This window comes from Cucumis melo, chromosome 7, assembly GCF_025177605.1.
Source record: "Cucumis melo cultivar AY chromosome 7, USDA_Cmelo_AY_1.0, whole genome shotgun sequence".
Lineage (NCBI taxonomy): Eukaryota > Viridiplantae > Streptophyta > Magnoliopsida > Cucurbitales > Cucurbitaceae > Cucumis > Cucumis melo.
In genome coordinates this window covers 8,088,139-8,115,152 of record NC_066863.1, presented here as the reverse complement: position 1 = coordinate 8,115,152, position 27,014 = coordinate 8,088,139, and the positions used below count along the sequence as shown (strand labels likewise).

At 34.1% G+C, this 27,014-nt stretch overlaps 1 protein-coding gene across 3 annotated transcripts; it reads left to right on the top strand.

The window, feature by feature from the left end:
* Window positions 1–11,846: 11,846 nt before the first annotated feature.
* Window positions 11,847–22,620, top strand: LOC103487587 (small glutamine-rich tetratricopeptide repeat-containing protein 2). 3 transcript variants are annotated; one of them, XM_008445934.3, is made up of 10 exons: window positions 11,847–12,201; window positions 12,513–12,769; window positions 13,451–13,484; window positions 15,307–15,443; window positions 15,703–15,769; window positions 15,948–16,047; window positions 16,869–17,032; window positions 17,213–17,259; window positions 17,355–17,405; window positions 21,955–22,620. In XM_008445934.3, exons 1-10 carry the CDS (start codon window positions 12,129–12,131, stop codon window positions 22,366–22,368), a joined length of 1,344 nt encoding a protein of 447 aa, XP_008444156.2. In that variant the 5' UTR covers window positions 11,847–12,128; the 3' UTR covers window positions 22,369–22,620. The 3 variants fall into 3 exon arrangements, with proteins under 3 accessions (XP_008444156.2, XP_008444155.2, XP_008444157.2); XM_008445933.3 differs by having other exon boundaries at window positions 15,703–15,799; XM_008445935.3 differs by having other exon boundaries at window positions 15,703–15,799; window positions 21,904–22,620.
* The last annotated feature ends 4,394 nt before the right edge of the window (window positions 22,621–27,014 follow it).

Here is a 27,014-nt window from a genome sequence, read left to right as displayed (position 1 = left end):
GTTGCCGCCTCGTCCATCCACGGTAGTTGAGGCCACCAGCCACCGTCGTCCGTCGCGGCTCCCCATCCATTTCCGATTCCTTCTCGGCCTCACACAACAGCAGATCTGCCGCCGCTCGTCGCCGCTCTCCGAAACAGCCAGCTGCATTCCTCGTGCGTCGTCCGCGAATTGCCGCCGCCATCGCTCGCTGGGGGAAAATCGATCACCGTGGCTGCCGTTTTCATCCAACCCGACCCGAGGACCCGCATTTAACCCGAGACCCGCTTCCAGCCCGAGCCACGGATCCGATTCGAGCAAGCCGCGGGCTGGAGTCCAGTGAGCCGAGTGGGCCGAGTGAGCCGAGCCGCGAGCCGAGCCGCGAGCCGAGTGAGCCGAGCCGCGAGCCGCACTGAGCCGAGCCACGAGCCGAGTTGAGCCAAGCCGCGAGCCGAGTTGAGCCGAGCCACAAGCCGAGCTGTGAGCCGAGGTGGAGCCGAGCCGAGCCGAGCCGAACGCCTTCAAGCCGAGTCGAGCTCCTTGTTTCACCAAGCCACCTAAGCCTTCCTTCCTCCGCTTCGGGTCACGGTGAGTCTTCGGTAAGGATTGTTTTCGATGAATTCCCTAATGTTGCTACATCCGATTAGAGTTTGAATATTGGAATAAGATATGGCCCTACTTTTCTCCCTTGAAGGTAGTATAGAGTTGACGCTTGAGTTCTCGGGTCTCGCGGTAGGCTTGTTTGGAGGTAGTTTTCCTTTCCTCGGGTAAGTCAACGGATGTGCTTCGGACCTTCTAAAACGACTTCTACTAGAGTCATCAACTAAAACCTTCGTGTTTTCATTTAGGTTGATCCGTTGAGCGTGGATTCGATCGAGGGGCATAACCGAGTATCAGGTAAGGGTTTTCCTACTACTGGACCTCAGATCGAGGCTGGAAACGTAGTAATCCACAGGGGATTACACGTTAGTGACTGTACTGAATAACTGTATGTGTGTTGACTGTTAAGCACTGTTATTATATTTTGTCTGATGTAAAGGTACTGTGACTGCTAATTGTAGATTGGGATTCTATATTGATGGACCTTGAAGTTACGGTTCAGTATGTAGTAATCATTGGTCTGGATGTTGATCATGGAGTTTGGACGGGGAAGGACAGTGAGTCCGGTTTTGGTTGGTTAGTTGATTGGGTCTAGGGTTTTCCCTAATGGTGTGCGAATTGGTGACGCGTATAGCAACTGAGGGTGTAGTTGTTTAAACCTATACTATCTGACTGACAAAGCCTATGGCGGAACTGTAATATGAATGCCGTTGGGGTGGGACTGTTGTGGATGGTTTAGTATGGACTAAGGGGTAACGGTTAGCTTCATCTATGGGGTAGTGTGCCTTACGGATATGTGCATCCTTCGGGAGCACTAGACTGATGTGTGCATCCTTCGGGAGCACTAGACTGATGTGTGCATCCTTCGGGAGCACTAGACTGATGTGTGCATCCTTCGGGAGCACTAGACTGATGTGTGCATCCTTCGGGAGCACTAGACTGATGTGTGCATCCTTCGGGAGCACTAGACTGATGTGTGCATCCTTCGGGAGCACTAGACTGATGTGTGCATCCTTCGGGAGCACTAGACTGATGTGTGCATCCTTCGGGAGCACTAGACTGATGTGTGCATCCTTCGGGAGCACTAGACTGATAGGTGCATCCTTCGGGAGCACTAGACTGATATGTGCATCCTTCGGGAGCACTGGACTGATATGTGCGTTCTACGGAACCACTAGACTGTTGTGTAGGGCACCCCCGAATAGGAAGTTAACTGTTGTCCCCTAACGGGCCCAGTAGTGGGTCCCTTACTGGGTATGTTTATACTCACCCTTTCTCTTCTTAACTTTTCAGGTAAGGGCACGGCTAGGGGCAGAAAGGATGCGTGAAGGCCATATGGACGCGTCTGATTTTATTTTCGCTTCCGCTGATGTATTTTGTTAGAATATCTGTTTTGGTGATTTTCTGTTGATAACTTACAAATTTTATTTGAAACCTTTGTGAATTCTGGATTTGATGACTTGAGATTTTATTCAAAACTTTTGCAACTGTGCTTTGAAACAGGGCCCGATACCGTTTTGTTGTCATATTCCTAACGTTTTAAGAAATCGTAGCTGGTTCATTATAAATTTTGTGTTGTGTGGTCGAGTCGTAGTATTGAGTAATGACCTCAGCTTAGTCCGGAAAGTTGGGTCGTTACATAAGTGACATACGAGTGAGGGTATCCTATGCAATGAGTTTGCATAAGACCTGACCACATAATAGTAATCACTAGATGTAACTTCGTTAACTAGTTGGGTTTCTATTTCACTAGGATGACCTAGGTAACTTAGTCTTAATCTTGAGTGTATTATAAATTCCTGTTTGCGAGAGATTATCCTTTGATTTGTACGGGTGAGAGTGGTTAGATTGCCGACTCAATATGCTTGTCATTTAAGGGACAAGACCGAGTAGGAAGCTGAAAACATAATCACACAAGATGAAATTCACTCCTTCCCGACTTTAGAGTAAGTAGACAAGTGTTCCTTTAAATGGTGTCTCTGGGACTTGAACAAAGGGTTCTACCCTCTTTATGGCACTAGAGGTGTCTGTTTAGTGGTTGGACCATAAACAAGTTGTTCATTAGAGGAGCACTGGTATTTAAGGACTAGAAGTAACCCAGGGGTAAAATGGTAATTTAACCCAGGTGGTGTTATGAACACTTGTGAAGGATTAACTTACTGATAATTGGTTTATATCCGCGGACACATAAATATATCTACAGTAAGAAGAGTTCGACTGTTAATCTTTAGTGGAGTGTACACACAGTTAACGAATATTGATTAATGTGGTTAATGAGTTTAGCCAATTATTCTCATATCATTGTAACTTCTGATCTATAGGTTCATTAGGTTCCCTTCTCGTAAAGGGTAATGAGATTTATTTATAATGGTTGTAATTTGAAATATTCAAATTTACTTTGAGAATTAATATAATGTATGGTGATACATTATAATATAAAATTTATATTTTAATTAGACTTTAATATATAAATTTAATTTTGAATATGATTCAAAATTAATTTATGAGAGAATAAAATATTTGAATAAGTTCAATTATTAACTTAATGTGAATTAGATTCATACTAAAACTATAGGTTAAAATTTAATGTGTGTATGATACATATTAAAACTATAGGTTATGAAAGAAATTCATATTTTAATATGATTCAAATTTGGATTAAATTAAATATCTTATATTTAATTTAGAAATTAATTAATTAAAGAATTAATTAATAGTTTTATTTATTTTGATTTAATTAAATTAAAACTAGGAAAACTTTCCTAAATATAACAAACTAGTGAAATATTTACGGCCCGTGTAACAAAGCCCATAAAATTAGCCATTTTTTAAATATTCCAGGTTTGCCCTTCCATATTTATCTCCCTCTACCATCTTTTATCTTGTTCTCTGTACTCTTCTTTTTTAGCTGCGATTTTTTTTTTTTTAGATTTGGGTAACCAAATCTATTTCTTTCTATCGTCTTTCTTGTTTTTCTCTCTTTTTTTAGATGTGTGCATATCTTTCTTCCTCTTTCTTCTTTTTTTTTCATTCACATCGTCTTTCTTCTTTTCTTTTTTTACGTTTAGATTAGGTAACCAAATTTGACAGTGTATAAGAATCTTTGAAAAAATTGGTTAGGCATTTAAATTTAAATTAGGGTAACCAAAACTAAAAGATTGTGTATAAAGAATATTGAAAAAATCGTTTATACCCAATTTTGAAAAAAAAAATCGTTTAGATTTGGAGTTCCAAATCTAAACAATCGTGTAGCAAAATCTAAACATCAATATACCAAATTTTAAAAAAGAAGATCGAGTTCCAAATCTAAACAATCGTATACCAAATTTTGAAAAAAAAATTGTTTAGATTTGGAACCCCAAATATAAACGATTGTGTAGCCAAATTTAAATAATCGTATACCAAATTTTGAAAAAAATCGTTTAAATTTGTAACCTCAAATCTAAACGATCGTGTAGTCAAATCTAAACGATCGTGTAACCCAATTAATTAAACAATTGTGTAGCAAATTAAATGATAGAATTGAAAAACAAATCTAAACGATCGTGTACCAAATCACGTTACCAAATATATTACGCGCATTGTTGACGAGACATTTTTGGTATTTTACACGTTGGGCCTTTGGGGTTTTTCCATTTTCGGAATTGTTTTATATAGTGTAAATACTTTGCCGCTTTTTTATATTTTTGAAAAAACCCTTTAAAACTATAGGTTATGTGAAAGATATTCATTTAAATATGATTTAAATGAAATATTAATTAAATATGATTTAATTAATTAATTCTTTTAATATTAATATTAATTTAATATTTATTTATTAAATTAATAGGAAAAGTGGGTGGTTTTCCCACGTTCCCACTTTCTTTCAACTTTCCTCTTCTTCAGTCTCGAGAAGAGGGAGTTACTGGCACGATACAGAGAAGTGAGTTCTGTGAATTTTTTTCGTACCTCCTATTCTCTTTAAAAAAAAAATTTCTCTCTAAAATATTTCCTCTTCCAATTTGGTTTCTACAAACCATCTCAATTCAGAGAATAGGAAAGGTTTCCAAGTGGTGGTGCTCAACTTTGGTGTTTTGTAGATACAGAGATGTCAACGATCGTAAGTTTCATCTTTTTTATTCTTCTCTGTATTTTTTATTTTTTTTTCTTGAAAGCATGCTTAGCCATAGAAATTAGTTTTATAATTTTTTTTACCAATGTATTGGTATTTTTTAGGTTCCAATTAAATTGAGTCATGGTCTCTTTTAATTCTTATGCGTAAAGGGCTTCCATCCCTTCATGTACAATCCATATGGCCCACACTTAGATTTAGCTTCTTAACATGTAGTGAATGTACGACAAACTTTGTGAACATCATGTTGCATACGTGGCCAATAAAAATGACTCTTGAGTGTTTCATATGTTTTAAATTCAGAAAAATGACTCATTAAACCACCACATGTGCTTCCTTTACAAGCAATTCTCTATATGAACTCTTTGGAATGCAAAGTTTATCTTTCTTAAACAAAAATCCATAAAAAACATAAAAATTATTTATTGTTGTTCCATTCACACATTTGAAAAATAAATGACCAAAATCATCATCATTTTCATACATTTCTTTCAAAAACTCAAATCTCATTAATTTAGAAGATAAAGTGGATAGTGAACAATATCTCCTAGATAATGCATCAGCAACAATATTTTTCTTACCACTTTTATACCTTATCACATAGGGAAATGATTCAAAGAATTCCACCAACTTAGCATGACGAAGATTTAACTTATCTTGTTCTTTGAGATGCTTCAAACTCTTATGATCAGTATGGATGACAAATTCCTTTTGCCATAAATAATGCTGCCAAGTTTATAATGCACTTACTAGAGCATACAACTCTTTGTCATAAGTTAGATAGTCCAAAGCAGCACCATTCAATTTCTCGCTAAAGTACATAATAGGTTTTTGTTCCTGCATTAAAACAGCTCCAATCCCTATTCAACTAGCATCACACTCAATTTCAAATGTATTTTCAAAGTTAGGTAATGCCAACAAAGGTGCAAAACTTAATTTTTCTTTCAAAATATTAAATGTCCTTTTTTGAGGTTCTCCCCATTGGAAAAAAACATGTTTTTAAACCATCTCAGTTAGTGGTGCTACAATCGTACTAAAATCCTTGATGAACCTTCCATAAAAACTAGCTAAGTCATGAAAAGATCTAACTTCGCTAGAATTTTTAGGTTATGGCCATTCTTGGATAGCTTTAACTAACATTATCAACTTCAATACCATTTATAGAAATAACAAACCCAAGAAAGTTAATCTTATCTAAACAAAATGCACACTTTTTCATATTGGCAAACAACTGAACTTTTTTTAAAGCACACAAAACCTGTTTAACATGTTCCACATGCATTTTTAAAGACTCGGAATAAATCAAAATATCATCAAAGTAAACAACCACAAATTTTCCTATGTACTCATGCAAAACATGATTAATGAGATGTATAAATGTACTAGGTGCATTGGTAAGACCAAAAGGCATAACCAACCACTCATACAATCCATGCTTAGTCTTAAATGCAGTTTTCCATTCATCACCAACTTTCATCCTAATTTGATGATATTTAGACTTAAGATCAATTTTAGTAAATAAAATAGATTCATGCAATTCATCTAACATATCATCAAGTCTAGGTATAGGGTGACAATATTTTACCATAATCTTGTTGATGGCTCTACAATCCATGCATATTCTCTAAGCCTCATCCTTCTTTAGAACCAAGATGATGGGAATGGAACCAGGACTTAGGCTTTCCCTTACATATCCTTTTGCAAGCAATTCATCGTTCACTTGTTTTTGAATTTCTTTGTCTCGGTAGGATTAACTTGATAAGCTTGCCTATTTGAAATGACAGCTCCTATAAGGAAATCAATTTGGTGCTCAATTTCTCTAAGTGGCAGCAACCCACTTGGTATGTCTTTAGGAAAAATGTCTTTAAATTTATATAACAAACTAAGAAAAACACTGGGTAAAGAAGTATTTGAATCACTAGTTAGAAAACAAGGGTGTGCAAAGGCTGTTTTTATGGAAAAAAAGTTTTTCTAACCTCTCTATTTCTAGTTATTAGACTCTTTGTTCTTTTTATTCTTTCTCTTGGATGTTTTTCTTTTTTTCCTCTCCTTTCTTTTTCTGCACACTTATTTTTCACATCTCATCAAGAAAATTATTTTCTCTTTTGCTTTTTCCACTAAAAGTAATTTTTTTCTTCTTTCTCATTTTTTCAAATTCTCTCATTTTCTCTAACTTGCATTGCTCATCATACACATCATTAGTGGATAGAGGAAGAAGAATAACAATGTCAATTTAGCTAGAATGTGAAAAGTCACAAAAATTTCAAATGTAGAAAACAAGTGTGGCTAGGAAATGGAGCAAACTTTTAAGAAGTAAATAAGTAATAAATAGTTGAGAATGTATATATATATATATATATATATATATATATATATATAAGAACGAACGAAAATGTGTGAATGAAAGATGGTAATGGCAGAAAGATGGAAATATGAGTTTATAGGGATACAAATCACAATGCTTCAATACTTGCTTGACAATTTTTTTATCACCTTAAACAAGTGACATAGAATATGAAAAATCTCAAAAAGATGATAAGTCACGCCTTTTTTTTTTTTTTGCAAGCACAAATAACTTATGAAGCAAGAAAATTGATAAGATAAAGAGTCATAAGAATTATGGAAAAAGATGAAATGATTTAAAGAAGAAAAGATGACATGGAAAAGAAAATAAAGAAAGGATATAATCTGTTTAGAGCCAAAGCTCGATACCAAATGATAAACGAAACTACCTCACCTTATCCTAGGTGAACCCCCACAATAGTAATAAGAATAACTCTGATTAAACAAATAGTTAAACAACCCCAAGAAAGCTAAACAAATTTGGCTTGGAAAGATTGATCAAAGATCAAGAAGAAATAAGAACTTGTTCCTAACTTAAGATTTCAAACTCTCCAGAGTATAATAATTGATCAAACTAGATTGAAAATTCTTAACATGCATTCTAACACAAGAATACAAAGGAAAACATAAAGCTTGAGAGATACACTCTATGAGAAAATTTCATTCAAATTTAAGTTGTGTTCAAAATGTGGAAACTACAACCCTATTTATATTAATTTCAAATGTTAAATGAAATGACACGATATTTAATTTTATGCCCTTAATAAATGAAAGTACATATCATTAAATAAGTACATATTAAATATATGGATGAATCTAAAAATGCATTAGAAATGTGGATGAATCTAAAAGTGCATTAAAGATGTGAATGAATCTATAAATGCATTAAAGATGTGAATGAATCTTAATTTATAGATTCACTATGACCCTTGGGTGTCCAAGTGACTCTTGAAGTTCCAACTGTTTATTAAAGACCGAAAATCTTGCTTGTAAACAAGCATTTAATTCATCTTGAAGTTTTTTAGCTCTAGCTTTTGTCATTGAGTCTTGAGCTATAATGATTGTCTCTTGATTTGTTTGACTTTGAAAATTCTTCCATGAATTTCCAGCATGTGCTTTATTTGAGTTGGTGTGAGCTTGTTGAGTCTCATTTTCTGCTTTGTTGTTCAACATCTTATCAGTATAATTGGCATGAGGGTCTTCATTTTAGACGGTGGAGATTTTGTTTAGAGTTATTTACAAAGATTCTAGTGGATAGTTTACTACCACATATTGTGAGATTTTTCTATTTTTTTCTTCATTGTTATTCTTATTTGTTGTCGGGATTATTATTCTCAAGATATTTTCCTCTAGTTGTGACTAGGGAGAACTGTGTTGTATCCATTATAGATTATAGTGGAGATTTTGACTTCGGTTCGTAGTTTTTTACTTCTCATGTTGAGGGAGTTTTTCCACGTTAAATTCACTATGTCAATACTTTGATTATTATTGTTATTATTGTTGATTAGTACTCTAACAAGTTCATACAAGAGTGAGATAATTGATCCTTTGTGCTAATTCTGTATATTTTATGTATTTCTACCCTATTCAAGAAGTATAATTATTTAATAAATTTTCCAAGAATTATAATTAGTTATTGTTTTGAAATGAATAATTAAATGTAAATGAAAATATATTATTGAAATAATACAAATAGAGAAGACAATTATTTCCTTTGATGCCTCAATTATAAGATCCATAATATACTATAGTGGTAAGCACATCCTATTTTTTACATAAAAAACATACTTAATTACAAAGCAATAATAAAAAATTGAAAAACCTAGTTCTTTGGCATACTCATGCTACTTTGTTATTTTTTTGAAATGATGCCTTTTGACCATTCTCTCTAGTCTCCCACTTTTACATTCTTCATCTTTGAATCCTCATCAATTTTTCTACATCTTTTTTATTGGGTCGATTGCTTGCTCTTAGGAATCGCAAAAATCTATAAATGAAGAAATATACATAAACATATTTCTATATAAAAAATAGTAAAAGTAAGAAAAAATTAGAAGAGAATAAAAAATATGATTTAATTTTTTCTTCACACCCTTACCTTTTTTGTTGTGACTTGTGAACATGAATAAACAAGTAAAAGAATGGGATACTTATACCCAAAGATTTGAAAAGGGAAAAGAATTTGAAAGGTCGTAAGAGATACAAAATAATTATGAAAGAAGGGAATATGAATAGGTGGCAGATAGAGGGATGTAAATGATTTTAGAGAAATTTTAATGACATAATTAATTGGAGATAAAAAGATAAAATTATTAATACCAAAGCATTTACTAATAATTAATTTTAAATTAAAAATAAATAAAAAACAAATTACAATAAAACCAAAGTAGGAAACAAGTAAATTAAATAAGAAGAAGGGCAAAATTTGAAACAAAAAGTTTCTCATCATCCATACTTTTATATATACTAAGATAGATATATGTTATCAAAATATATATATATATATATATATATATATATATATATATATATATATTTTAAATGAAAAAAACTTAGAATATTTATAAATATAAAAAAATATTGCATATAAGAGATAGATCACGATAGACCAAGATATACTACTTTATGTATTTATCATGATATAGATGGACACATATAGTTATCTATTGCAATCCATCATAGATAAACATTAATATTTTATTATATTTTCTAAATAGTTTGATTCTTTTTGTTATATTTGAAAATAACTCTATCTTCTACCTTAATTATATAAAACATAGAAAGATTTCAGATTTGTCACCGACAAATATATAGACTTTTTCAATATCATTAATAGAAGTCTATCGGTGATAAATGTAAAATTTTGATACACTTTGTACATATTGCAATTCATTTTGCTATATTTGAGAATTCCACAATGTTCTACTTGAAATATTGAATAATACCCCTTAAATTTCTGTTTTCATTTTAATAATATAAGTTTCATAATGTTATTAGTATCCTTTTCCTTTCAAATTAAAAAATTTCCTCACGTTTAGGCTATTTGTGTACAAGAACTAGTTTTTAAAATACTACAATAAAAATTAAAAAAAAAAAACAATTCTTTCAAAATAGCAGTAAACAACAGATTTACTACAAGTTTATTTTAAAAAATTTAAAACAAAAACTCAAATGGTTAATGACGATGTTTACATCCAACCAAGATTTAAAATATCGATATAATCCGTCGAGTTCATCTCCTTCTTCAACTCTTTTTCCCTCGTCTTAGTTCTAGCAATCTATTGGATTCAAGATGGACTTTCACTTGCTTCCTTTGCTCAATCCACTAAGTAGCAAGGGGCCATACATCAATTGTGCCAGACATTGAGAAATTTCAACGTCTTGCTTTTATAAAATGTTTATGCCACTTCTACTTTTATTTTTTTTTTGCAATTTATACGATGAAGAATTGAATTTCTAATCTAGGGTTAGACAACACAGATTTTAATTTATGTTTTTTGAGCTATATTTCAATAATAGAGCAATACTCGGATATAGTTCAAGATGCACAAACTTCTATACATCTCACACTCAATCACACACATTCATAAATAATTAAAATATTTTAAAACATAAGTAAAAAGAATTGACATGTAACAAACTATCATCGAACAATGTGGTGAAAAAGCGATAAAAACCACCCTTAACGTTCGATAATAGTACTTATAAAATTGAGACCTCAAAATATAGAAATGTTAAAACTAGACCCTCAACTTGCATAATTACAAATAGGGGTCTTCTAAAAAATACAAAAAAGCGACAAATTATTTACAATCTATAGAACAATTTCAAAAACGGAAAAAGCACCTAGCCCCACCGTGTAAAATACCAAACATGTCCCGTCAACCATGCCGATAACCAAATTAACAACGCGTAATATACTTGCGATCGTTTAGATTCGGTTATTGTTTGATACGCGATCGTTTAGATATGATTACGATTTATCTTTTCAATTACATCCTATAACTACGATTATTTAATTTGGTTATCATTTAGATTTGGAGACCCAAATCTAAATGATTTTTTTTTTTAAATTTGGTACACCATTTTTTAAATTCTCGTGTACACGATGGTTTAGATTTCTTTCAACAATGATCTATTTTTTATTCGATCGTCTACGTTTTTACACGTTTAATTTGGTTAATTTTTTTATTTTTTTTTTACTTCTGGCTACTCCAATCTAAATGGTTTTTTTTCAAGATTTTTTTATAGACGATTTTTATTTTTTTACATTTTTTTACGCGATAGTTTACATTTGCTACTCCAATCTAAATGATTTTTTTTGTACACAGTCATTTAGATTTGGATAGCGAAAGATAATTTAAAAAGGAAAAGAAGAAAGACGATGAAAAGAAATCGTAGCGTAAAAAAAGAAGAGGAAAAATAGAAAGACGATGGAAAGAAATCGAAAAAAAGAGGAAAATAAGGAAGAAGATTAAATGATATATATAAAGAATTGAAAAATAAGAAAGATAATAAAAAGAAATCACATACAAAAAAGTAGAGGAAAGAAAAAAACGATGAAAGAAATTGGAGGAGGAAGATAAAAGAAATCGATGGAACAGTAAACCCAAAATATTTAAAAAATGACTAATAAATTTTGTTAATAAATAGGTTCCATTTTTATTGTTGGTAGATCTAATCTATAGAGTGTAAATGATAAGAATTACTAACCAATTGAAATTGAAATTAGTCTTTCCTTTTCTTTTTTTCTCTTTTTCTATTTTCCCAAAAAGTATATATATCGATTTACCTGTCTCGTGTAAATATGGGAACATAAACTTCGATATCTTCTCTTAAGAAAACAGTCTTCTACGTAATTGGGTTTGTTCCTGTCTCTTCAGTGTTCACGAAAAGCATATTTTGGGTTTCTATTCAAGCTTGGAATTGGAAGTTACTGTCATTGTTCCTTCTTTTTGATCTTCCCTACAATCACATCAAAAACCTTTCCATATCTTCTTCGTCAACACTTCTGAAATTCTCCATCGCCGATTTTGCCTCGCACCTCCATTCTAGGTTTACTCTGCCGGACCCTCCCTCTTATCATGTGCTCTTCTCCATGGCGAACTTGAGGACCGACTCTCCAGTCGCTTGTCGCATCGTTCGTGCCTTTCTCGACTTCCTTAACTCCGGTATCTACTTTTCTCTCTTTTTCCTATCGCTTTTCTTCTTCTCATTCATACAATTGGAACTGGACAGTTTTCATTTCACTGCTCTTCAACTGCACGTTTTATTCTTTTTATGTTTCTTGAAACTTTTGAAAATGCATGTTAGATCGTGTCTTTGTTGGATTTGTGTAAGTTAAGCGATTCTAGTGGAGTGAAGCGGTGTGTTGCATCATGTGATTACTTCATTACTGTTTTGATGGTCTTTTTTAGGGTTTCCACTAAGCTATTCCTTCTATGATGATGTTTTCTCTTCTTCTTCTTCTTCTTGTGCGTAGTGGAACCTGGCCCAGGTGTTGATGTTGAAGGCCTCGAGGTCGCAAAACAATGCTTAGAACAAGTATTTCGAGTTGAGTCTCCTGCTGCCGACGAATTAACGGACTTTGATTCGCTAGTAGAAATTTTTGGTTCACCGGAATCTTTTCAGCGGTCTCGAACTAGTTCATTTGTTGATAATGGAGCTGTTCCATTGGATCATCGCAGTCCCCTCAATGTGAATGATTCTGATGCCAATTTGTCACCGTCGAAACATCAGGTCGACTTATTATTATTTTTTTAATGAGAATTTCAGCACTATTAAGTCATTATTTCTCTTTGTTAATTTCCGTTTGTTTCTATATTCATTAGGTTCCAAACCATTTGTGTCTATAAAAATAATATGTGAAACTGATCATCTGTTATCACTAGGATAACACTGAAATATGAACATCTGTATGTCCATATGTAAATACAGACAAATGTGTGACCAGAAGAAGATTCTACCATTTTACATTCCCCGCCCCATTGTTGTAAGCCGAAAGTAGAAGCCAAACAGACATACCCCGGAATTTCAAAATAGTGTTTAATAAGGCATTATTGTTTTGGAAATCAAGATATAGCCTGTTGGTAGTTAACTGCCTTGAGTTTAAGATCTTAATTTAATCCCCTTTCTTAGTGATTGATCTAGTGTATTAATTTTCTTATTTATTGCTTTCTTTTTCAGGAGTAGTTTGTCTATTTATTATACTCTTATAAAAATGTTGTTGCTAAGTATTGTTTTTCTGCACTTCAAAGCATCCAAATTATGTAATTTTGTGAACACTCATAAATGTTTCTATTAGTCTTCACGTTTGTTTGAAAATATTTTGAATTCATTCGATTTTTATCTTTCTGATTGATTCATTTTGTAGATTTGATTTTTTGTTGAGTCTTGACTTCCCTGTCTCAATTAATCCAGGGCGGAGATAGCTCAAGAGAATCTCATCCCGTAGGTAGGTCTTCTTCTCATCTCCTTTTATGTTCCTTGCTTACATTTGTCTTTGTATATTTTATTTTTGCAATGTAAGTTTGCTGTCCTCTTAGAAACAGGAACTACGCATCAGTATCCCGCCTATATTACCTCTTGTTCTTCAAGTTTTTCTCTTAGATTTTGATGGTTATAAAGAGACTATGAACTCTTACTGAAAAGGAAGTTTAAGAAGTAGAAGGATCACACTTGAAATTTGTAGTTTGGAGCACTGTCCTTTCAGTCTAGATATATAGGTGAACTTTGTGTTTGGCATATGGAAAAGTAGATTTTGACTCTGATCTAGAATTGTCTCTGTTTATACATGGAAATTAGCTATCTTTTTCCTGCTGTAAATAATTACTAAATGTTTAGGTACAATATGTGAAATGTAGTAATTGTGGCTGTTGGAAACTTTATGTGGAAATTTTGATTCTCCTCTCTATTTTGCTAATTGTAACGCAGGGAACAATAATGATATTGTGTTCAGTGAGGACATTTAGAAAGGATGTTGGTAAAATTGCACTTAGATGTACACGTTTTTCACATGTTTGGTCACCATTCATAAGTTAACCGCAATAGCCACTGGACCAGGTTCAGGCTAAATTTGCATCAGAAGAATTAGACCACCGTCTATCTTTTCAATTCTAAAAGCTTTTTTTTTCTCTCTCTCTGAACAAGAAACAAAAGCTTCTCCAGAAGATGATTTGTAATTTGGAGTTATGACATGTTTTTGGCATCTTTGGATTTCCATCAGACCAGAAAGGACTTCCTGCTCCATTATATATATATATATATATTTTTTGTATCCCTTCTTTTATTGCCTCATTGTTTAGGTTTGTCTTAAATAGTGGGATATTTCTTTGAAATTTGGAAGCTAAGGCCCCACTTGATAATGATTTTATTTTTAGTTTGTTTTTTCCCCTTTAAGATTATGTTTTTTTCCTCGTAATTTTTGATATATTTTTCACTATTCATATAAATAAAATTGATTTTTTTCACCAAATTTAAAGAATTAAAAAACGTTCAGAATCTACTCTTTTTTTTTTTTTTCAGTTTAATATTTTTAATTAAATTTCGAAAATATTTTTGAAAAATAGATAACAAAGCAAATAAACTTCTGCAAGTAATTTTTTTAGAAGCCAACCTTCTAATTTTCAAAATGTAAATAGAAGACAAAATGGTTTTCAAAGAGGGTTTGTAACTTGTAGGAAAGGAAGGTCTTTACGTCCTTTTAGATCATGGATCAAGTCTATGGATTTAATTTATTTTATAATTTTTGAAAAAATTATCATTCTTTGTTTCATGGTGACGTTCTTGGAGGAGCTGCTAGTAGGAAAAAGGATGATTTGATAGTGTTCACTTTCAGCACATTTTTGGATTAATTGGTTTGAAAGAATCGACCCCCTGGAAGATAAGGATAGTATAGAACATGAGGGGAAGAAAAAAGATTATTTGATAATGTTCACTTTCAGCACTTTTTTGGATTAATTGGGTTGAAAGAATCGACCCCTTGGAAGATGAGGATAGTATAGAACACGAGGGGAAGAAATATAAATTATCTTCATTAACCTCGTATTCTTGATGAACAGTCCATATCATCTCCTCTTTCCCTTCTTGAAAGAGGGATTACCTTTTCTTTTCTAATAGGAAACTTTAGGAACTTCTTATCCTCTTTTCTATTAATTTATTTTATATTTTTATGTAAAAGAATTTTATAAGATTGTATACCTTGATTCCTTGAATCAATTAAATTGGTTGTTTGGATTTTTTCCCCCATTTTCCATGTTGGTCATCATTTTTTGCAGGAGTATTCCAAGATGAACTTTTTGGGCAATTTGTTCTTGCACTTGAAAAACTTCACTATTTTAGGACCACAGCAGATGGGAGGGATGATCCTGACCAACTTGAGCGAGCAACACGTTTGTTTCATGAGGCTCTTGGCGTACGATTTTTTTTTTTTTTTTTTTGTAGTTTTGCTGCTTCAAATGAATTTTATTTCTTTGTATTAACCATTTTCTTTCCATTTCACGCATATCAGTTTCTGTTGATTAGTATTCTTAATACTGTTAGTAACTTATCTTTTACTGACTCATTGCCTCTTATACATGCTTTTAGTTATGAAGAGTGCTACCTCTCTCTCTCTCTCTCTCTCTACCCCTGCCTCCTTGCATAATCTTTAACCAAATTTCTTTTTGTATCAGGAGATGGAAAGATCCGGATGCACTGAAATTAATCACAAAAATCTGGCCGAGTCCCTGAAATCCCTTGGTACCAATGACTTTACAAATCTCTACTCTAGTAATAATCTCCAGTTTTTTTTTTTTTTTTTTTTTTTTCATTTTAACTTATGTTCTTGTCTGCACACATTTAATAAGGACAGATCTCTCTTTTTGTCTGCCGCACTTGTTGAGGGGTTCTAATATGTAAAGAAAATGTTTTGTTTTAGGTAACAGGGCTATGAAGTCAAAACTTTACTCTGACGCAATTGAGTTGTATAGCTGTGCAATTGCACTATGTGAGAATAATGCCATTTACTACTGTAACAGGTAGAATGCTGTTAATTATAATGGTCATTATCGTGAAAAGCTAAGAAATTTCTTTTTCTTTTGTGTGTCCAAGATAAGAAATAGCAAACAGATTAATACATTCATTCGTCCTTCTTAGTGATGAGACTTAATTTTTATCCAATTTTCCTATGAAGATTTAGGCATAGTTTAGATTCCTGGACTTATTTAGGCTATCTCTTTCCTCATCAAGCAGAATGTTGGTTAGAGGACTGAGGGGACCACGAGGGAATGTGGGCAGTGTCGATTATGAATTATATGTACTGTTCTTTCTTTCTATTTTATTGTCAATTAAGAAGTTGGAGGAGATTACCAACCCTCACTAATTGGCTGGTGAGCGTTATGCCTTGGGAAGAGAGAAAAAAGGATTTATTAACACCACTTGCATAATGAATAGGCCTTGGGGACAACTATTTTTTTCTTTTGTCTGAGATACTCTTTTGAAAATTCTTAATAGTCATTCTTCACATTACTGCAAAGCTTTTAAATAGCATTATCATCCTTCAATTTCTTTTTTTTTTTTTAAGAAACATGTATATTCATATAACAAAAGAGAAAAACCTAAGGGTAAGGGACAAGAGGGCCCTCCCCAGGAGAAACATCACCCTTCAATTTCTTGACATTAAACATTGTAGGAACAAACATGCGGATTGTACTTCCATGGTTTACTTTGCTTTTCTTCTAATTTTAGTTTCAATGGATTTTAATGTATGGAGACAGACTCAATTGTTGTTATTTCCCTCACCCCTAATTTCTATTAATTGCATTTTTTTTCAATATGTCAAAAAAATCTAACTCCTTAGGGCAGCTGCTTACACCCAAATCCAGAAATACTCTGAAGCAACAATAGACTGTTTGAAATCCATAGAAATTGACCCAAATTATAGCAAGGCATATAGTCGTCTGGGCTTGGCTTTATATGACCAGGGGAACTATCGCGAAGCTATTGATAAAGGATTTATGAGAGGTTCGTGTAACTTTAAACATTACAACCCATGCACATTAAATTTAGTGAGAGAATCGGGACTCATTGTTTCTATTGTTGTAGGCATTGAACTTACGTTAAATTATGGAAGTACTTGATACACAGAATATGTCTCATTACTTACATCTGCAAGCTTTTTAAAATGTTAGCTTTAATGTGCAGCGTTGCAGTTGGATCCAAACAACGAAGCTGTCAGGGAAAATATTCGAGTTAATACACTGACTTTCACAACTACTACAACTGGTTTTTGTATTACTTTTAACACTAATAGTGTATGACAATGTTTTATTTCGAATTGTCATAGGTAGCTGAACAGAAGTTAAAGGAAGCACAGCGACAAACTCAACATGAGCAGGTACAATGTGCTTTATTTCTCATGAATTGAAGGGGTCTTTTGTGGAGTAGCGTTAATTCACAGTTTTTTTAGAAATCGGAACATATCATTGATAGAATGAAAAAAGGATAAGGCCCAAAACACCCGGGAAAGAACACCCAAAGGTGATTACAGGAAAGAATGCCAATGAGCGATAAGATAAGAAAGACTTAAAAGTTTAAAAGGGTGTTTATATTTGCACTAGTAAAAAGCAGTATAAATAACCACATCCATTAAAGCTCAAAACTGGAGCCAGTGTCCGGAAAGAGACGCTTATTGCGTTCCCCTGAAAGAGTCCAAATAAAAGCCTGAGTGATGGCCAGCCACAAAGTTTTCTTACGTCCATGAAAAGGGTGACCAACAACAAAGAAGACAGGTTATCAAACATGTTACATGTTGTGAGAGATAACTGTTGGCCAACCAAAAAATTGAAGGATATAGTGTCATAAACAGGCTGCAAGAGTGCAATGAAGAAACAGGTGAGCAGCAGATTCCGGGCTACTAAAATATGTCTGCTGCCCATGTTGCTAATATCATTTATGAAGATGGGCTTTTTGTTTGACCGGCACTTTTTTTAATGAAATAGGTGATTAGGCGGTGTAAATTATATTTACCCTTTTCTTTTAAATTCTTATGGTTCTAATTCATCTATCCCACTATATTTTTTTTTGTTGGGTAATTATAATGGATAGCAGGTTTAGGAATAATCAAGTGTGTAGCAACATTTTAAAAGAGTTGCAAATATAGCAAAGTCTATCAACAATAAACTCCTATCATTGATGAATTCTTATGATCTATCACTGATAGATTTCTATCATTCATAGACTTTGACAAACTTTGCTACATTTGCAATTTTTTAAAATATTGTTATATATGTTGTTACTTTGAATCTAATTGTTATATTTGAATGTCCCTTTCTTGTTTAGCTTCTTGTTGGCCTTTTGAGTTTCTTAGGCCCTTAGATTCTTGCTAGAGTATTTTGGTCCTACACTAGTTGCCAGCCTTCCCCGCCCTCCCACGCTCTTTCTTCCAAATTTGGAAAGGCGTTTATCGCCCATCTCTCTTAATTCTTTTAATGAGAAAAACTAGAGAATACAAAGACATACAAAAAAACCAGCCCACAAAATCATCCCAACTAAAAGAAGGGGACCAACCGTGAAGAATGCCACCAATGGAATAATTACAAAAGGACTTTGAAATCGAAACCCAAAGGGACACATGAAATCTAATCAAAGACCAAACTTGACTATGATTATTTTCCCTACTACGAAACACTTGATTGTTCCTCTTCCCCCAAATGTCCCACAAAATAGCACACCCCAACAATTCATAAAAATTTCCCTCTTTCTCTGAAGGGTGAATAGAGGAGGAACTCCTCAATCGTTGCATGAACACCCCTATGATCAACATGGCTAACACCAAACTCCCGCAAAAAGAACTCCACAAAGCACGCGTATACCGACAATCCCAAAAAGGTGATGAAGGTCTTCCTCCGCCCTTTGACAGAGCAAGCAGCAAAAAGGCCCAACAAGAGTAGATCTCCTCACAAGCCTATCCACATTGTTAACCCGACCCAACATAACATGTAGATGAAGAACCTAATTTTCTTAGGAACCTTGGTCCTTCAAACCACGTTAAAAATAGACTTCCTAGTGGGAGGGGGGGGGGGGGAATCCAACAACAAACTAAAAAGAGATTTACACAAGAACTTTGACTCAGATTGCGATTCCAAACACATGCGTCTTTCCTTCCCTCCCTAAGACTACACCCCTCAACTAGAGAAAGAAGAAAGAAGAGAGGCAACATTCGTTGTTTCCCTATTGGTCAAATTGTGATAGAACCCGAAAGAGAGGACTCTCCAACCCACTAATCCTCCCAAAAATTCATATCTACCCTCCCTCACAAAACAACTGGTGAATCAGGAAAAAGTTGGAAGCTCAAGGATTAAAGCGTATGCCTATAACCCCTTTCGTTTTCCACTCAAAAGGATGGGTACCATACTTACTCTCAACAATCCTATGCCATACAGAGTCGGACTCGAGGGGAAAGTGCCAAAGCTACTTGGCCAACAAGGCTTTGTTACGGAAACTTAGATTACTAATCTCTTATCCTCCCCCCCCTCCCGACTCACGGGCGCCCATGTCACAAGCATGCTTGTCCAAGGCGTTGTTTGCCTATGGTCACATGCCCAAATACCCCCAAATTAGTTTGTCTTTGTGTCTTGTACGTAGTTTAGTCTATTGCTTTCCTTTTTGTGTCGCCGAGCTAGGGTGTGGCATTTTGGCATTTTCATGTGCAAGCCTGCCAAGGCTAAAAATGGTCAAAATGTATTATAGGAGAACATAGTAGTTGAATCCCTGACTAAGCCTTGTCGCACTCTTTGCAAGCTTAGCTTTTCTTTTTAATTGACGGTCTTCAATGCTTTCGTTTATGATGTTTTCAATGATTTCCTTTCTTTCTCACGTTTTATAAAACAATTTTCCCAAGAACGTGAAAGGAGGCTACATCATATTGCGAGTTTGTTCGTGACTTTCAGATTTTATACGACTGACTTGTTGTTGGAGAAGAACAAGTGCAGCACAATGTTGTTTGAAAGGCTACGATTGTGACACCCCGTCGCCTCCTCGTTAACCAAATAGGAACTGTGACCTTCCTCTACCCCTTTCCATAAAAAATCGCTCGTGTATTTTTCCAAACTCTTGCATACTGATCTAAGAGCCCTGTGAATCCCACATAGCACAGACCTAATTAGGGTTAATCTGCCATCTTTTGAAAAGAACCCTTTCTTCCATATTGCCTGTCTCTTACAAATTTTTTCACAAACAGGATCCAGATAGGTCGAAGTTTTCGAATTTCCACCAAGGGGAAGTCCGAGATACGACGAAGGGAAAGAGCCAACCTTACAATCAAAACATCTACGCCCACCTTTGCAACTTATATTGATCCGTGTTAATACCTAAAATGGAACATTTGCTCCTATTGATTTTTAACCTAGACAAATCTTCAAAGAAAGCCACCATATGGTTGAGAATGAGGAAGGATTCCTTTTTTCAGAACAAAAAAGCATACTATCATGCACGAATTAAAGGTGCGATAAGGCAACTTCTTTCCTTCCAACCTTAAAAGAATCAATAATGTTTTCTTCCACCCTTTTATAAATAATCCGACTTAAAACATTCATTACCAATAAGAACAGGAAAGGAGGTAGAGGATCCCCTTTTCTTAAGCCTCTGGTGGCTTGAATCGACCCTCCTAGGGTTCCATTGATGAGAATAGAATACTTCATTCCTCACGCATCCCCACATCCACATTCTCCATTTATCGCCAAACCCTTTTTTCTATCAAGAAAATCCCAATCTACATGATTGTACGCCTTTTCAAAATCAAACTTAAGCTAACACACCTCTTTTCTTTTCCTTGATAATGGCTTCATTAGTAATAAGAGATTGATCTAGAATCTGCCTTCCTGCCACAGAGGCACCTAATTTTAACGATGGAGTTATAGAAGGTATATTGAGCTCAAGAATAACATTGATTGGTGGTGTTCCTTTTGGGACATCCGATATATAAGAATTCCATTGATTGATTCAACTATGAGTTTTGGCACAAAGATTTGGATTTTGAAGTTGGGCAATTCGTACAGATACACCATTATTCAAGCATAATGCACATTATAGTTTATAATTAAGGACAGACCTAGAATGAATATGGTACCGATCTCTTTCTAATTCACGAGTCAGATGAGAAAATATGTTGCCAATTTGTTCTATTCATTGTGTTGCTCTTTTCTCGGAACTCTACTATTTTGCTAGTGTTCTAACTTAATATTCAACCTTATCCAGTCACTCTCTCTCACTAGTCAGATTTCTTGGAACCATAGGCGCAATAAAGTGGAAAAAATGCGTGGGTGTTTTTTGTGAGATGCACTAGATTTAAAAGTAACTATATAGAGAAAAGAAAGCATTGTTGAAAGTGGGAATATGAAAAAAAATCCATCAACACAAAATTTTACATTCAGGCTTGTTAGTAAATTTGTTCTTTTAGTTAATAAATAAAGAAAAGCCTAATTATTACTGTTTTTTAGAAATAGTGAATGAGACCCAAGGCCTAGGGTTTGACAAAAGCCCCTTATATGAGATGTGTCTTATTTTGTGAGCCTCGCCCTTACGAGGCTAAGTGCCAAACATGTGCTTTGAGCCTAGCCCCTGGGTACATGCTCATAGGGCTTTTTTGAAACAGTATAACACAAGAGTAGTTTCTCTATTTTTCTCCCTTTTTCCAAAGCGTTCTCAGTATGTAATAAGATGATTATGTGGACATATAATCTGGCAGGAGAGCTGACTTCATTAATGTGATATCAATGAAATGGTTTCAGCTACCAAAAATTCATTAAGTAAACAAGCAGTAGTGTCCCTTAATTTTTGCTATGGTTTTGCGTGTTCATCCAATTGCTAAGACTCATCGAACCCCATTTATGTAGTGATGCTGCACCTTCACGGTTTATCGTCAATGGTGGTTTAATTGTATGCAGAGTTCAGGAAGTCGAACTCAGGGTTCAACAAGTCGAAGTCAAGAATCACAAAGTCAGACTCGTGGTGGTGGGTCAAGGAATGACAGCTCCCCATCTCCTTCTCCTCCTTTCCCTTCTATGCCATTTAATGTGACTCTACCTACCGAATTTTCAAACGTGTTTATGAACATGGCTGCTAATGCTACAAACACATTCCACGGGCAACATCCTGAAGGTGGAGAAGAGAATCAGAATCAAAGCAGAAATGGTTGGGGAGATCAAAATATGGATGGGAATTTCAGTTTCAGCATTGGAGATGGAATGACACAGGATCTGAATGGTGCTTTGAGATCAATGATGCAAATGTTTACAGGATCAGCCCCTAGTGGAAACCCTCAACAAGATCATTTCGATGGAAGACCCCCACAAGGCTAAACACATTTGTTCCCTTTATTGCACAGATGTTCCTCTCTCTCTCTCTCTCCTTTTTCTTTCTTTTTTGTTTCTTTTGTTTGTTTGTTTGTTTTTTCTTTTTTTTCTTTTTTCTTTTTTTTTTTTGGTTCTCTCTTATTTAATTAACTTTTTTCCTTTCTCTCTTGTTTGGTATGAATCTTTGCGACAAAAATCTATGGCTTTAAACAGATTCAACCTTCAAATAAATGTATAAACCATTTGCCTTCTTATTTATTTACCAGGCTAAATTACACACAAAAAAAAAAAAAAAGAGGAAAAAAAGCCTCTGAATTGTGTAGTTTGTGTTAAAAATGTCTTTTTAACTTTCAGAAATGATTAAAAAAAATACTCCTTTGGTTAATTTTGGATGAAAACTATAGTATCTTTGTTTCTAATTATTGGAAGGTTTTATAAGTACCTTTGAATTTTGAAACATTAGAAAAGAAATACCCTCGTTGATTTCAATTTTATACTATTTTCACCGACCAAAATAAAAAAAAAAAATTAAAACTTTAAATTTAATCATAGTTTTAAGTTTATTTGATTATTAACATATAATGATAGGTCATAAACATAATCAATCTAGTTATACAATATGGTTAATTGTCTAATAGAAAAAAAATACATTGGAATTTATACAAGATAGACTAATAGTTCTATTTTTTTTTTTTCATTGGATAATTGTCTAATAAAAAAAATACATTGGAATTTAAGTCAAGGTTTAAAATATTGATGGATATATCAAAATTTTGATTCTATCAAAATTCTTTTTGTAATTTGTGGATTTTTCTACGTTGTAATAGAAATATCGATTCATCTCTACTATCGATATCGAACCCATGAAAATGTGAAAATATTGATAGAAATTTCAACGTATGGATGGAAATTTCAACCTTTTATTTTTATATTGGATATTAAGAAATTTGGTATTAAAATTAGATTAATGAAAATGCTTTTGAACCATTTTCAAAAGTTTAAGGACGTTTTTAAAACTTTTGGAAGATTATAGACATTTTTATACAAACAATAAACTTGAAGGACAATTTTTATAATTTAACCTATTTATTGTTCTTATTTTTTGGAAAAAAAAATGGTGAATGTTCTTTTGAGTCACTTGTTTACTCCTAGTGGGACTTGGAGGAAGGAATGGAAATCTATATTTAGAATGGAATGGATTTGTAATGAGTTCTAATTGCAAATCTATATTTCCTTTCCACCGTTTTTGACACTTCATGATTCTATATTTCTATTCTTGTTGGGCTTCAATTCTCTGCTCATCCCATTATGTATGGTAAATGGTTGAAAGTGTATATATCTTTTCTCTTTTGAATTTATTTCTTAGAACCTAAATTCGAGTTCTGTCTCATTGATATGAGTTGAATTGAAATCGATGTAGAGAGTAAATAACTATAAAATTTCCATTTAATGAAATATGACTATCTATCTATATGTTTAAACTCAAAATAATATTATATTCTTGATTTTATAACGCTTCAAATGTGTTCTAATGGTTGGGTAAGTTTTTTAGAATTTTGCATGAAGATTGGATCAAAATAAACATCGTTTTTAGAACGCTCTTAACTTATAAAAAGGAAAATAGAAATATTATTGTAAAATTTTAGCAATTTCTACCTATGTAACCTAAATATATAGACCAAATTACATAAAAAAACTTTAATGTACTATTTTCCTACACCATTTTACACAAAAGTTGGGCTCAGTGACCATAGTACTCTCATTCAGCAGGTTACATGCATATAGATTTTATGTATTTTCTCATATATATATATGTACATATTTCATTATTTTGCATATATATAACTCATATTATATAATAAACAACTGTAATGATATTCTAAATAGAACCTGATATATCCTGAACTCAATTAATCCAATCCAATAATATACCAGGTAATAAAATCAGTTGTTAATGATTGTAGTAATATATTCGTTCCACATATTGTATATACCGAGATTTTAATGTGTTAACGTATATTAAATGTATAGTTCAGATTGACTTCAACAAATAATATGAAAAATATAATATGTTAATTTAGAAACAAAACTTTAAATATAAGAGTAATACTGTAATATATTCGTTATACATATCGTACATATGTAGTTTTTTGTATAGAGTATACTGAATGTGAAGTTTTAGTCGGATTTCAACAAATATTATGAAAGATATAGAACTTTGATTTTAAAAATAAAACTTTTTATTTATGAATAATATTGACATATAACAGAAAATTAATAAAAAAATTGATCGAAAAAACTATTGGAAATGACTTATTGGGCTTGGCCCAAATAGCAAAGCAACAAATCTTTATCCCACATTGAAAAATCTTGAAACTCAAGTCTTGAAAGGGGACCACAAACTGAGTAAGTGGTGATAGTATAACCCTGTCCCACACGCGCGTCGTCGCTGTTCGTCCGGTCGGACGGCGAGCGGGCTCGGGCTTAGGCAACCGCGCTTGCGCGAAAAATAGGAATATAATTTTATTTCTATTTTTCTTTTATTTTTTGTGTTGGCAACAAGACATGTGTAATTTATTTACACAATCAAGGCGTCCGACGAACGTAGTGCACATTTGCGTAATTCAACGTTCGTCGTGAAACGAGCTTGTCCGACGTTCACTCTCTGCCAGATTTTTACAATCTTCGCTCGCATCCTCTTCTTGCTGATAATCGTTCTCCTCCACACACTACTTTCTTCGCCCCTCTATAAATTGGAGAGAACTCATTCCATCATTCACACAACAAAAACATATTCACTCCAACCTCCTCCTCTCTTCCTCTCGTTTTCATACCCTGAGTTCTGAGCATTTACATAAGCCCTTTGTTTTTATTCCCTTTGCTTACGAGTGCACATTAGTACTGGAAAGTTGTGTTAACCTTAGGGAGCAACCGACATAACGATTAGCACCACAGTCAGCCGAACTTGCTTTCAAGGCAGTGGTTCGTCACGGCACAGCAATTAATCTGATCGACCTTTTTTTCTAACAATTTGAAAGCAAATTATGTCGATCAAGACCTCCAACAAAATTCTACCTGACCTGTCTAAACTTGAGCCACTTGATGGAACGAACTATCGTCGTTGGTCCCAAAAATTGTTGATCTTCTTTGAGCAACTAGAAGTTGATTATGTCCTCACTACAGATCTGCCGTCCTCTGATCCCCCAGCTACCACTTCAACATCTTCTGATCTAGAATCATCTACAGGACCTCCAGCTACTGTCGCTGTCGTTGATCAAGTAAAGAAGGACCAAATGATCGATCTCGAAAAATATGCAAAGGATAACAAGATCGTTCGTGGACATATGTTAAACCATATGTCAGACTCGATGTTCGACCTGTTCGTAGCCTAAAAATCTGCCAAGGACATCTGGAGCACCCTAGAATCACGATATAGAGGAGATGATGTTGGACGAAAGAAATATGTGGTTGGAAAATGGATGTAATTCTAGATCACTGACGACAAGCCAGTCGTGGAACAAATACATGAATACGAGAACCTGGTAACGAACGTCCTATCTGAAGGCATGAAGATGTGCGAAGTACTTCAAGCAAATGTACTGTTGGAAAGTTTCTTCCATCATGGAATGGCTATCGTAATCACCTCAAGCACAAGAAGAAGGATCTGAAGCTTCAGGAACTCATCAGTCACATGCGCACGGAAGAAGCCAACAGACTGAAAGATAAGTTAGCCTCCAAAAATTTAAATTCAGTTAATGCTAACCTAGTCGAATCGTCTATTATAAACAAAGACAGAACCAAGCAGGAAAAATGGCATAAGAGGAAAAACTCAAAGAAAAGACAGTTCAAGGCTCCTAGGAGATAAATTAAGAAGAAAAAGCTGGTCTGTTACGTGTGCGGAAAGGAAGGACACAAATCATATCAATGTAACCAAAGGAAAGGGAGACCAAGTAAGAAACCAACACCTCAAGCCAATCTAGCAGAATAAGACAGGGAGATCATAGCAACCATAGTAGAGGCTAATCTGATAGAAAATAAGACGGATTGGATTCTCGATACTGAAGCCTCGAGACACTTCTACACCAATCGAGAACTTCTCCATGACTACGAAAACACTGTCGATGGAGAATGCGTGTTCATGGAAAACTCAGCCACTGCAGGAGTAATCAGGAAAGGGAAGGTTATTTTAAAGTTAACTTCTGGAAAAACTTTGTCACTAAGTAATGTTCTATATGTCCCTTCCCTACGTAGGAACCTGGTGTCTCGGAGTTTGTTGAATCGGGCCGGGCTTAAAATTGTACTGGAAGGTGACAAAGTTGTCCTTACCAAAAACGGAGATTTTGTCGGTAAGGGGTATCTGTCTAATGGTCTGTTTGTGCTAAACACAATTTCCATGAATGCAAATGATTCTAGTTATGCCTACGTGATTGAATCTGTTAACTTATGGCATGGTAGACTAGGACATGTGAACTTTGCATCAATTAGGAAACTTAAAGACTTAAGACTTATTAATACTTCTGAGTCGCATGAAACTGGTAAATTCCCCATTTGTGTAGAAAGTAAATTCCATAAGAAACCTTTCAAACCAGTTGAATCTAGAACTATTGATCTGCTAGAATTAATTCACTCGGATCTAGCCGATTTTAGAACCA

Excerpts from the sequence above, each read along its gene's own strand:
- LOC103487587 (XM_008445933.3), top strand. The coding sequence starts at position 12,129 with ATGGCGAACTTGAGGACCGACTCTCCAGTCGCTTGTCGCATCGTTCGT. Across the intron at positions 16,048-16,868 it reads GCCATTTACTACTGTAACAG|GGCAGCTGCTTACACCCAAA; the intron begins GTAGAATGCTGT and ends CTAACTCCTTAG. Across the intron at positions 17,033-17,212 it reads TGATAAAGGATTTATGAGAG|CGTTGCAGTTGGATCCAAAC; the intron begins GTTCGTGTAACT and ends TTTAATGTGCAG.